The sequence below is a fragment of the Strongyloides ratti genome, assembly GCF_001040885.1.
Source record: "Strongyloides ratti genome assembly S_ratti_ED321, chromosome : 1".
NCBI classification, from domain to species: Eukaryota; Metazoa; Nematoda; class Chromadorea; order Rhabditida; family Strongyloididae; genus Strongyloides; species Strongyloides ratti.
In genome coordinates, this window is record NC_037307.1 from 11,108,025 (window position 1) to 11,121,796 (window position 13,772).

Consider the following 13,772-nt stretch of genomic DNA (forward strand, 5'->3'; position numbering starts at 1 on the left):
TTCTTCAATATTTAATTTAATTAGTTGACATTCCGGTAATATTATCGTTTTATTTACATTTATTGTCATATTATTTTTTTAAAAAAAAAGAAAATATAATTTTATTTAGATGTTTTTACATGCCTAAAATTGAAACAATTTTTCTTGTATTTGGATTTCCTATCTCTGAACAAGTATTTAATAAATATTTAAAAAAATTTTGTAAAATGATAATATAGTTTTTAATTAATTAAAATTTTTTCTATCTTCAAATTCATTTTTTTGTAAATCCTAACTTTTTGAGGTTGAAAAATTAATAATAAAAGTAATCTGTCCAATATCACAATTACCAATAATATATTCATTCTTTATTGCATCATTAGTTTTGTTTTTTATCATTTTCTTCCACTATAAAATTCTTCGTATAATAAACTTTTGAAGGATTATTTTTATTATTAGATAGATTATTTACAAATACCGTTGTATTATATTTTATAATTTTATTGATAAATTTATTGTCATAAGATTTCTTTATTATTCTATGACCTAATAATGTAACATTTGAATTAACATGATCTTCAAGATTACTGGTAAAAGAAAAATTTATACAAAAAAATTATTTAAAATTAAAAATATCTTTAAAAACAAGCTTCAATTTTGAAGACTTTTAATAATTTTAAACAGATGTCTAGCTGTAAAAATTTTATTATTTTTTATTATAATTCATTTGATAAGTTAATTAAAATATTTTTTTTCAAGTTATGCATGCTTTTATGATATGTATACAAATATAATAATAATATATATGTATAAGTTTGATAGAAAATTTTAACATATTCGATTGTACTTTAATGAATAAAAAGAAAAAGTTGTTATAATTTTTTTATTCTATAATGTAAAATTTTAATATTTAATATTATTTTATAGATATTTATAAATTATATAAAATATTATTATATTTGTAAATTTAAGCTTCCACATTACAATTTGTACATGTTCTTTTATGAACATTATTGCAACAAAGACAACACCAGATAAGAAGACCAAAAGGAAAAAAAAATACTGTTATGAGGCAAAAAATAATCATCTGACGGTATTTGATACTTTGTTTTAATGTACCCATACCACAAAAAGGACATTTAACTATTTTCATGTTGATTAAAGCCGCAATTTGTTCTGGATTTTGAGCATTTAATCCACCTCTTCCTGCTATATTATCATTTTCATTATTTATAACGATATTTGGATTAGGAATTTCTAAAAAAATGAAAAATATTAGTCAGTGAATTGTAACTTTATTGTAGAAACATACGTTGTGTTATGGGTATTTGTATTGCAACTGGTGTTGGATGAGTTAATGGTGATAATATTTGTGGAACATATGGTGGTGGTGGTTCATTAGGATCATTCATCTGTGGTATATTTTGTTTAAATTGATTAAAAGGAGATTGATGAGTAGGAATTGGTTGGGTAATGGTTTGTTGAAATCCAAACTGTGGAGTTACAGATTGGGGTATCATTTCATGTTGGTTTGTTCCTAATTGAGGGTACCCAGCAGATTCTGAAGGATATGGAAATTTTTCATTTATAGACATTTTCAATGGTAAGTGAAAAAGAAATATTATATTTTTTTTCATTTATTTGACTTTTTAAAGTATAATATCACCATAAATAACAATCAATCATTTTTTTTAATTTCTCAACTTAATCTCATGTCATCCAATATTTTATTTATTATATTCTTTTTAAAACTTCAACTTTAAAAAAATATTTAATAATTTAATTAAAAAATTATTTCCATAATAAAATATTAAATGCAAATTTTTTATTAACAAAAACAATTAAATAATGTGTTATCAATTATAATTATCTTTTTTATCATGCTAATTGTTACATCAATTACAAAACTATCAAATAATTTTTCAAACCATATAATTGAATCAATACAATTGCTTTATGATTTCAAACCATGGCATAAAAAAAGAATTCAATTAAATAACATTACTTTACTGGAACTATTTTTATTTATGTTTTGTAGCTTTTATATTATTATAATTGAAAAGGTAAAAATATAAATTATTTTAAAAATTTTGAATATTAATTTTTTAGGCTAATAGTCATTTTTATAATTATAAACCAGAAATTGTTTACGAAACAAGTACAGAATCAACTGATGACAAGATCTATAATTCTATATTTTTTTCAAAAGAACGTTTAGCTTATTATAATGAAATCAATATATATCAAAAATTATCAGTCGAAAATTGTAGGATAAAAAATATAATAAGAAAAAACTTTCAACATCGATAATTGTATTTTATGAAGATTAATTCTTTTTTTAAAATACTAAATTTTTTTAATTTTTAAAATTGTTTAAAATATACTTTTAATTTTTCCTCTAATGATATAATAAATAAAATTACATTTTTTTCTTGTTAAAAATATATTGTTTAAATGTTATTTATAATATGTATATTTTATACATTCAATTGAAAATTATACTTTAGAAAATAAAATATTATAAAATTGAAACTTGATTTAAAAATTCAGTAAAATATAAATAGAATAAAATAATTTATAATAAAATGTTAGAGAATAAAAAAAAATTAACAAAAACATATTTATTAATCTTTATCTCATCATTAAAATTATATAATGAAAAATGAATGTAATATACTTATATATTATAAAAATATAATTAGTAACAATAAATCAACTAAAAAATATCAATATTTATTTGTAAATTAAAAGTAAGATAAGATAAAAAAAATATATATAGATAAATATAAATAAAAGTTTAGAGATCATCTATTGCTTCTAAGATTAACAGATATAAAACTAACTAATAAATAGTTTTTGGTTGATAAAATATAGTAAAAATAAATAAATATGAATATTTTTTGATGGTATTGAAGAAGAACTTCTAAACATTGAGCTTACCATATATCTTGATTTAACTTTTGATCGTCTACAACAAAATTTTGTAATTCCTTCAAATAATTGTAAATGCCTTTTATCTTCACTATACAATATTTGTTTATTACCATCATTTCTTATTTTTCTTCTTTTTTTATCTATTTTTGTTATTGTATTTGTAGTATTTGATAAGGTAAAAGCATATAAATTTAATGTTCTAACTTTTCTTTTTTTTATATTATTATTATAATGTTTTTCCATTGCTGTCATACTCCATTTTCTAATCATTTCCTGACCTATTTCTGATAATCCTGCATAATCACGGCAACCTGAATGAATTTTCATTCCTATTAAATTACACATAGGAGTCTGTAATATTAATTTTTTTAAAAAATTAAATTACAACATAATAATAATAATATTATTATTATTATAATATTTGTTTTATACTATTTAATCAAATTTTATCATTTTAAATAAACTACATAGTAATAAAATACATTTGATACTTTTTATTTTAACCTAACTAATAAATGTCAGGTTATTTATCAAAAAGAACAAATGTTTTAAAAGAAAAAGTTTTTAGAAAATTATAATTTTTTTTTTTATTTGTATAATAAAATTTACCTCAACACATTGACAAAATTTTTTAGTTCTATCAACTTTTGAGATATCATCGTAATATCTTATGTAACGTGCTTCACATATTCCAAATGGGCAATCATCAGGATTACAATCACCAATATTAACAGTTAATCCACAACCAGTATGTAATATTGTTTGATTTTGTTCTAGGGGTACAAAAATATCTTTATGTGGTATATTAACATCATAAAGTATTGCTATTATACATGCTATTAATATTATTGTTATGAAAGCTGATCTTATAGGAGTAATAGAAAAAACATTTTCACAATGTTTTTTATCTTTATTATTATTATTATTTTTGGAATAATTTTCATCATCATCAACTTCAATAGAAGTTGACTCTTTTAGGGGATCCAATTGCCTTTGATTAATTAATGTTATAGACATATTAATTAAATATTTTTAATAAAAATTAGTTACTTTAAATTTGAAATATTTTTAAAATTAAAATAAGGTGAAAGGAATCTTAAAATTAAATATAATATTAAATAGTATATTAAGAATCAAGTGTTGATGTAAGATTATTTCTTAAAACCTCTATTCGAACCTCCCTCTAGGATGTTATATTATGTAAAATGTTAAAAGAGTCTCTACTTTTAATATGAAAATAAAGTTTAACAAAAATATAATTGAATGGGTGGAAATGAATAAAGTTGTTCATATAGTTGGATAAGATATACATTATTATATTAGTAAATTCATTGTAAAGTACAAAACCCTATTTTTATTAAATAACTATTAATAAGAGGTGTAAAAAAAGTGAAGAATTGTAAAAATTTGGGGTATAAAAATAATTAATTATTCTATTGTTGAACATTTAAAAGAGTATATTTTATTAATATATATATTTATCATATAATTAGTATATGATTTATTAAATAATATAATGAAAAGCAAAAATTTTCTTTTATTAGTATATATATTAATGAATATAATTTATAATCAGAAGGAGTATTATTGTTTCTCTTCTATATAACTTTAATATTTAATTAGTTTTTAAAAAAAAATATAATTTATTTGAAAAAAAAATATTAGCTTATAATAATATTAATAAGATATAGTTTAATAAAATAAAATATAGTATCTATTTATTTTTATATTTTTAAAAAATTTTTTATATTTCAACATTCTAAAATAGTTATAATTTTCTTTTTTAAAAATAACTTTATATATAATGTTAATTAAAAACATATTTATCCTTGAAACCAAAAATTTATCTTTCCAAATTATAAACTTCCTCAATGATATATAATTTTAATCAAGGATACATAATATTAACAATATAATAGAAACAACTGTCCATTTCAATAGTTGTATATAATATATATCAAAGAAAAAATAATAAACTAGTTTAAAAATATAATATAAATTAAAAATATTTCTAAAATTTTAAAGCTTTTTATTTTGGTAAATAATAAAATACACAAAATGTATATGATTGTATTCTAAAATATTTATGAATAGTTAATTATTTTAATTATACATTATATATAAAACAAAATTAAAAAAGAATCCATTAAATCTAATGGTAGTTTCAGTAAAATGTATTTATAATTATATTATCAGAAGTGATGGAAATAACCTTTTTATCATAAAACTATTCTTAGTTCAAATCTTTTATTACATATTAAACTTCCTTTTTTGACCTAACATATGTACAATTAATTTTACATCATCTATTTATATTATTTTAATAATCTTAATTTTCATTTTTCTTATAAAAAGTAAATTTATATTTCTTCATATAAATATACCAAATTTTCAAAAAGTTAATTATCTTTGTTTTATACAAAAAAAAAGACAACTTTTGTCATTTCTTTCTTCTTATCATTAAAACTTATCTTTCTTTTTTTTTTCTTATATGGTAATTTGATGAATTACATTTTTATGATATAAGAAATACAACAATTTTCAATTTTTTTTTTTTAAACAAAGTTGTACAAATTTTATAACAAGATATATCAATCAAAATATAAATAGAATGATAAATTTTTTTTTTCAATTAAATATAAAAATGATACGTGTCAATTATGGTATATTTAGTTGATAAAAAGATTAACTACTTATCACTTCTTGTCAGGACACAAAATAAAGATTGATAAAAGGCATATTATACGTACTTTATACTATGTAAATACTATATGTGTTGTATGTTGTTGTACTTATTTACATCAAAATTGTATTCTAAATTAATAATATATTTTCTTTTCTAACTTCAACTTTACTATTTAGAGAAAGAAAAGTAGTTTAAAAAAAAATTTTTTTTTCTATGAATAATTTAATTTTTCAAAATTTAAAAGATTGATATCTTTATTCCAAAGACGTTACGAGGAACTTTGACATCAACTTCATTCTACCTCTTTCTCGTACATAAATTATTTCATCATTCTTTTATATGAGAGGGAGGAAATATTTTTTTGTGTGACGTGTTACGACTAACTACTGTCGTCTATACTATATATAATTACTTAAATTTTTTTTATTTTTTTTTTTTTTTCTAAATATTTTTATATATTAATATATTTTTTTAAAATTTTTCATATAATCTCGTGATTATCGAGTTGATAACAAAAATTTATCTTAATATTTTTTTATATTAAAAAAATATAAAAATTTTAATTAAAGATAGTTATCTCCTTAAACTAGATTTCTTTTTCACTATTAATTTAGTAAAATATATCATTAATTATATTATAATAATGATAAAAAAAAATAAAAATAATATAAAAAAAATTTTTTTTTTGTTATAGAATAAGAAAGAAATCAATCTAGGGATGGCTAAAAATGTAAAAAAAAGTAAAGGAAAAGGGTCGAAAAATGATTTTCCAGAACATACCAATAGTAGTATGCATCTTCGTAGGCGTCGTGAGCAAACTACTATTACCGATGAAGGTGATACAAATAGAAAAAGGTAAATTTATTTTTGTACTATTTAACTAAAATGATATATATTCAATTAAACATTATATTTTATCTCTTTATACTTATATAGGATTATTTTAAATCATTCTAGAATAATGTATTTATATAAATGATTTGAAGTTTTTCTGTTTGAAATATATATATAGTATATATTTTAACTTATTGAAATAAATGGTATGCAAATATAACATTTTTATTTACTATATATACATACTATATTTGATTATCTACACTATTTTTATTTATAAGATTTCTTAAAATTATTTATAAATCAATTTAAAAAAAAATATGTGATAAAAATATAATTAATAATGTTTTTTTTTTTCATTATAGTATGAATAGTAGTGTAAACCAAAAATATACTTTAGGAAAAAAAAGTCATAGCGCAGGAGTTCAAAATTATATAGATAGAGAAAATATCGTATTATGGAAAAGACCAATTATTACAATAATGTATTTTGTTGGAGAGATTTTTTCACTTCTTCTAGATTTTTTCAGTTATCTTGGGAAACATAAAACAGCTGTGACAATCTTTTTAATAACTATTGGATCAGCTTATTATGGTTATTATGCTCCTGGACCACATCAAAGACATATTCAAACATTTGAAGAAAAGTTATTGTGGTGCGCATATTGGGTTGGCTTGGGAATTTTATCATCTGTTGGTCTTGGGACGGGTTTACATACATTTTTACTATATTTAGGACCACATATTGCTAAAGTTACTATGGCTGCATATGAGTGTAATTCACTTGACTTTCCTGAACCACCTTATCCTAATGAAATCATTTGCCCTAATACTACTGGAAATTCATCAATTGCTACTGTTGCTATAACATTATGGAGTATTGTATCTAAAGTACGTGTTGAAGCTTTTTGTTGGGGTGCCGGTACAGCTATTGGTGAACTTCCACCATATTTTATGGCTAGAGCAGCAAAATTGTCTGGGGAGGAACCTGATGATGAAGAGTACAAAGAATTTAAACAATTAGTACAAATAAAGAATAAAGATAAATTACCAATAATGGATAGGATAAAACTAAAAATGGAAAATATTGTTACAAAAGCTGGCTTTTTTGGAATATTAATATTTGCTTCAATACCAAATCCATTATTTGATCTTGCTGGAATAACATGTGGTCACTTTTTAATACCATTTTGGACTTTTTTTGGTGCAACATTAATTGGAAAAGCAATAATTAAAATGCATTTTCAAATGTTATTTGTTATTATTGCTTTCTCAGAACATCATATTGAAGATATAATATCAAAGATAAAGTTAATTCCAACTTATGGTGTTAAATTACAGGCACCATTAAAAGAATTTTTTAATAATCAAAAGAAAAAATTACATAGAGTTGAGGGGAGTGTTGTTGAAGAGAAGGGTAATATTCTTGCTATTATAATGCAAATCATTGTTACATCAATGATTTTATGGTTTGTTATTTCAATTGTTAATTCATTGGCTCAAAATTATCATAAACGTTTAACAGAGAAAAGGAAAAAAAAGACGGGATGACTAGAGGCAGAGGAGAATGAATCTCCTAGACGTAGACTTATTCCGGTAATAGGTTAAACTAATCTATTTTTATTTTTTTTTTTTTTGAAATATATTCCTACTTTGTGTATATCCTTATATTATATCCTTATTTATATATATATTATATGGGCGAAATTTGAGCTAATAAATTTTTTTTTCGATTTTTAAATATTTATAAAAATTGCGCTGACTACAAAAACATTTTTATTTTAGCATAAATAAAGTTCTATGAACGAAAAAAATGCATTTTTTTTTGATGAAAAAGTAATATTTGAATAAAGTTGTTTAAATGGGTAAAAGTGACCAAAAGGTTCATTTTTTAAAATAAATTTTAACCAAAATTGAAAAAATATTGCTGAACACTAAAAATATAATTAAATAATTCTAATTTTTATTATATTATGCTCATTGATTTCTATAATAATGTAGAACAACTGTTTTTAAATATTTAAATAAATAAATATTTTTGCTTAAATATTATTTTCGTCTACTATTTTTTTTTTATATATTAAAATAATAGTAATTAATAGAAGTTGTATAAATTATAATGATTTTATGAAACAACAAACTTATATAAAAAAAAAGATGTTTATTTAAAAAAAAAGAAATAATTTTTAAAAAATCACTGATTAAATTATGATTTAAAATAGTAGGATATTAATATTTCTAAATATTTTAAATTATTACATATAATTATAAAATAAAACTAGTATTATATAAAAAAATTTCTATTAATTTTTGATATCCAATCTGTATTAATAATAATAATTATGATTGTTATTAATAAAATCTTTTAAAAATCTTTAAATGTTAAGAAAATTAAACTATTTTATATATAAAATATTTTTTCATTTTAAATAACTTGGTACTGTTGTTTATTTTAAATTTTATTAATAAATATATAAGTAAAAATGAAGCATTTCAAGTATGCTTCTAATTTTTTCTCTCTATCTTTTTTAACATATATCTTTTTTTACCCTGCGTAATAACTGGTCCATAATTTTTTTTCCATTGAGCTTAAATAAATTTTACAATAAAAATAAAAAAAAACTTTTTGCACTATTAAGTTTTGGTAGAGCCATTTTTTTTAAATTCTTTTCAACATTTAAATATCGTTTATTATATTAATTATTCAGATTTCTAATAATTCTATTTTAACAAGGGGGAGGCTTCGCCCCCCCCTTGTTAAAAGGCGCGTTCCGCGCTCTATAAAAAAAATCAAAAGTTTTTGCAGCAAATTATTAATTTTATTACTTTAAAAAAAAACTCTTTTTGTTATATTTAAATTTTTTTTTATATTAATATATACAACATTATTATTATAAATTTTTGAATATTTTTAATAATAGAAAATAAGATAGAAACTAACTTATGATTATTTGAAAAATTATCAATTTTATTAAATCAAAATGTTCTTTATTATATATTATCTCATTAGTTGAATTGTTTAAAACTTTTTAAAACTTTTTCTTATGTATCTTCCTGTTTTTAAAAATATATTTACACTATTGTTTTAAAAAATAGTGCCAATTACATTTATTATATTTTTAACATCTGAAATAATACTAAAAATAAAAAATGATTACGTTTTTCGTAATCAGCGTGTTTTTCTCTATTAGAAAAGTTATTAAAATATTTAAAAATTAAAAATAATTTCACCTACTCAATACTCGCTTATATATATTTAGGATTATGCTTATTTAAAAATTTGGTCTATAAATATTTCGTTTTAAAAGTAGCCTCTTTAAATTTACTTTAAATAAATGGTTTTTTAATATCTTGAAGTTTCCTGATTTATATGTTATGAAATTATATTCATTTGATAAACAATAAAAGTATCTTCAAATTACTTATTATATTTTTTAAAATATTATTTTAATAAAAAATTTGGCCATTTTAAACTTGCATTAAAATTTGTTTATGCCAAATATAGATTAAATGAAGTCTATGTCTTCAATTTGTTTTTATTAAAAAATAATTTTTCGGCTATATCTCGGCCAAAATAAAGCTAAATATAAAATTTGGCTTGAAAATATTTGTTTAAGTGTAATTTATTAAAGAAAAATGGTAAAAAAAATTTATAAAAACAAACAGACTGATGTAACTTTGGGACCAGAAGTCACAAAATTATGAATTTATAGTCATTCGAAAGAGAATTTAAATACGCCCAGGCCTTTTTTTTTCTCAAATTTCCATTTTTGAAGAAAGTTATGGCTATTTAAACCTTACTTTGGGTCTAACTTGGACCAGTTAAAAATATTTTTTTTTAATTTTTTCTTACAAAAAACAAATTTCCTTGCTAAAATTAAGCTGCATATAAAATTTTTCTTAAAAATATTTTTTTTAAATATAAAATTTTAAAAAAAAACTGTATATAAAAATTTGTAAAAAACAAACTTTACCGAGTAACTTTGGGACCAGTGGTCATAAAATTATAAATTCATAGTCATTCGATAGAGAATTTAAATAGGCCCAGTCGTTTTTTTCATTTTCTCAAATTTCCATTTTTGAAGAAAGTTATGGCCATTTAAAATTTACTTTGGGTCTAATTTGGACCAGTTAAAAATATTTTTTTTATTTTTTTTTTGCAAAAAAGAAATTTCCTGGCCAAAATTAAGCTATATATAAAATTTGGCTTAAAAATATTTGTTAAAGTGTAATTGATTAAAGAAAAAACAGTATAAAAAAATTCATAAAAAACAAACTTACCTGAGTAACTTTGGGACCAGTGGTCATAAAATTATGAATCCATAGTCATTCGATAGAGAATTTAAATACGCCCAGTCGTTTTTTTCATTTTCTCAAATTTCCATTTTTGAAGAAAGTTATGGCCATTAAAAATTTACTTTGGGTCTAATTTGGACCAGTTAAATATATTTTTTTTATTTTTTTTTTGCAAAAAACAAATTACCTGGCCAAAATTAAGCTATATAAAAAAATTGTTCTTAAAAATATTAATTTTAAACATTCTTATAGAAAAATAAAAAAAAAAACACTATTTTTAGATTATTTCGAGAACCAATAGTCCCAATGCTTTGAAATCGCAATCATTTGATGCAAAATTTAAATATCTACAAATATTTACTTGAGTATTTTTAAAAATTTTTATTTAAAAAAAAGTTATGACCATATTAAGGTTTTTTTGGGTTTACTTTGAGTTTAATTTGAGAAGGAAGAAATTAAGATTTTTATATTTTATTTAAACCAAAAGAATTCTTATGCTAAAACTAAGCTAATTTTTAAAATTTCAAAAAAAAATATTTAAAAGGAAAAAAGTTATATGCAAATAAAGGTTTAAAAAATTCATAAAAAACAAACTTACCTGAGTAACTCTGGGACCAGTGATCATAAAATTATGAATCCATAGTCATTTGATAGAGAATTTAAATACGCCCAGTCGTTTTTTTTATTTTCTCAAATTTCCATTTTTGAACAAAGTTATGGCCATTTAAAATTTACTTTGGATCTAATTTGGACCAATTAAAAATATTTTTTTTATTTTTTTTTTGCAAAAAACAAATTTACTGGCCAAAATTAAGCTAATTTTTAAAATTTCATAAAAAAATATTTAATAGGAAAAAAGTTATAAGCAAATAAAGGTTTAAAAAATTCAAAAAAAACAAACTTTACCAAGTAACTCTGGGACCAGAAGTCACAAAATTATGAAACCATATTCATTCGATAGAGAATTTAAATACGCCCAGTCGTTTTTTTCATTTTCTCAAATTTCCATTTTTGAACAAAGTTATGGCCATTTAAAATTTACTTTGGGTCTAATTTGGACCAGTTAAAAATATTTTTTTTATTTTTTTTTTGCAAAAAACAAATTTCCTGGCCAAAATTAAGCTAATTTTTAAAATTTCATAAAAAAATATTTAATAGGAAAAAAGTTATGAGCAACTAAAAGTTTAAAAAATTCAAAAAAAACAAACTTTACCAAGTAACTCTGGGACCAGAAGTCACAAAATTATGAAACCATATTCATTCGATAGAGAATTTAAATACGCCCAGGCCTTTTTTTCTTTTTCTCAAATTTTTATTTTTGAAGAAAGTTATGGCCATTTAAAATTTTTGTTTGACCAAATAAGGCTTTAGATGTAATTTTTTTTATATTTTTATTATGGAAAACAAATTTTTTGGTCATTTTTTACCTATGTACAAAATTTTATGTTAAAATTATTAAGAATAAAAAAGTTAATTTTTTGCGTTCTTGAAGCTTTTACTATATGAAGATGAAATTTTTTTTAAAAATGATTACGTTTTTCGTAATCAGCGTGTTTTTCTCTATTAGAAAAGTTATTTAAATATTTAAAAATTAAAAATAATTTCACCTACTCAATACTCGCCTATATATATTTAGGATTTATAGTGTTTTTATAATTTCTGTAAATAAATTTTTGTTTATTTTTGAAAAAAGTTATTTTTAAAACACAAGAAAAGAATCACTATAAGTAAATCTTTTGTAAAAAAAATTTTAAGAAAATATAAAATGATAGAAAAAATTTATAAATAATGATAAATTTAATCATTAAATTGGTATATGATGTTTGATGATGTATATAATTTATTTAAAAAATAATAAAATTTCATATATACTTTTAAAACTATAGTATTAATGTCTATTTTGTTAAAAATGTAACAATAAAAAATTGAATTTATGAGATAATACTTCTAACAGAAAAATTTCAAAAAAGTTAATAGTTTTTTTTAAATAGAAATATTAATACTATATTATTAAAAAAAGATTAACAAAATATTGAAGCATATGATAACAAAAATTCATAAATAGAAGTAAGTTTTGAAAGTAGATATAAGATTCAAAAAAAAGGTTTCAAAAATTATAATATTAAAGTTCTGATTAAAACTTCATGTTAAGATTAATTCATGAATCATGTTACAATTGATTTTCCATGAATAATAACTTTAAAAACTAAAAAGTTAATTATCATGCTTAGAATTAATAATTATCAAATTAATGAATCTATGAATACAATTGAAAAAAGAAAGTTGTTGGGATCTTTCTTTTATAATTTTTAAAAATAGAAAACGATAAAGTTAAAAGAAAAGAGATTTTTTGTTAAAAAAAAATGGCACAAATTAATGTTAAACTTTAAGCTTTTAGTTAACAAAATAAAGATCTAATAACATTAAATAACTAACTTGTTTGTCTTTTTTTTAGTATTAATAAAATACCTTGTTTTTTTTATTTTTTTATTAAATTTTAATTAATTTATTTCTGTTGGTGAATTATTATATTTTATAAAATAAAATATACATTTCATTTTTTATTTTAAAATTTATTTTATATTAACAAATTCCCATGACATTCATTTTTTAAATATATTTTTATTTTATTTTATAAATATTTATAATTCTATTTCTTGTTTCAAGTTATACTTTAAACATTTATCAATGTTAAACTCCAATCTATTATTAGAGAGTAAAATAAAAAAAATTTATTATCTTTTTTTTATTCCATGATAAAAGAAGATTTGTGGTAATCTTCCAATAACTATAACTTTAATATTTGGATTAAAAGTAAACAAATTGCCATTCTTCTTTTAAATCCATCTTTAACATGACTATATGTTTCTTTCATATTTCTTATTATAAATGAGTACTATAATTATTTAACAAATCTTTTATTTTTAATAAAATAAAGAATTTATATTTTTAAATTGCTCTTCTCCACTATTCATCAATTTTTAAAAAGCATATGCATACAAATCAAGAACATTTAAAATATACAATTTTGAGTAGTTATCAT

At 19.9% G+C, this 13,772-nt stretch overlaps 4 protein-coding genes across 4 annotated transcripts; 2 read left to right on the forward strand and 2 right to left on the reverse strand.

Annotated features, from left to right (window-relative positions):
- Window positions 1–946: 946 nt before the first annotated feature.
- Window positions 947–1,574, reverse strand: SRAE_1000339800 (Brain protein I3 family-containing protein; the record flags this gene model as incomplete). The annotated part of the gene is made up of 2 exons (XM_024650582.1): window positions 947–1,236; window positions 1,292–1,574. The coding sequence occupies 2 exons, from the start codon at window positions 1,572–1,574 to the stop codon at window positions 947–949; spliced, it is 573 nt and encodes a 190-aa protein (XP_024504346.1).
- A 432-nt stretch (window positions 1,575–2,006) lies between these two features.
- On the forward strand, window positions 2,007–2,289 carry SRAE_1000339900 (Hypothetical protein; the record flags this gene model as incomplete). The annotated part of the gene is made up of 2 exons (XM_024650583.1): window positions 2,007–2,042; window positions 2,089–2,289. 2 exons carry the CDS (start codon window positions 2,007–2,009, stop codon window positions 2,287–2,289), a joined length of 237 nt encoding a protein of 78 aa, XP_024504347.1.
- A 528-nt stretch (window positions 2,290–2,817) lies between these two features.
- SRAE_1000340000 (Hypothetical protein) lies at window positions 2,818–3,930 on the reverse strand (the record flags this gene model as incomplete). Its single annotated transcript, XM_024650586.1, has 2 exons — window positions 2,818–3,264; window positions 3,523–3,930. The coding sequence occupies 2 exons, from the start codon at window positions 3,928–3,930 to the stop codon at window positions 2,818–2,820; spliced, it is 855 nt and encodes a 284-aa protein (XP_024504348.1).
- Window positions 3,931–6,317: 2,387 nt separating this feature from the next.
- SRAE_1000340100 (Vacuole membrane protein 1) lies at window positions 6,318–7,984 on the forward strand (the record flags this gene model as incomplete). The annotated part of the gene is made up of 3 exons (XM_024650587.1): window positions 6,318–6,454; window positions 6,799–6,918; window positions 6,964–7,984. The coding sequence occupies 3 exons, from the start codon at window positions 6,318–6,320 to the stop codon at window positions 7,982–7,984; spliced, it is 1,278 nt and encodes a 425-aa protein (XP_024504349.1).
- Between the last annotated feature and the right edge of the window lie 5,788 nt (window positions 7,985–13,772).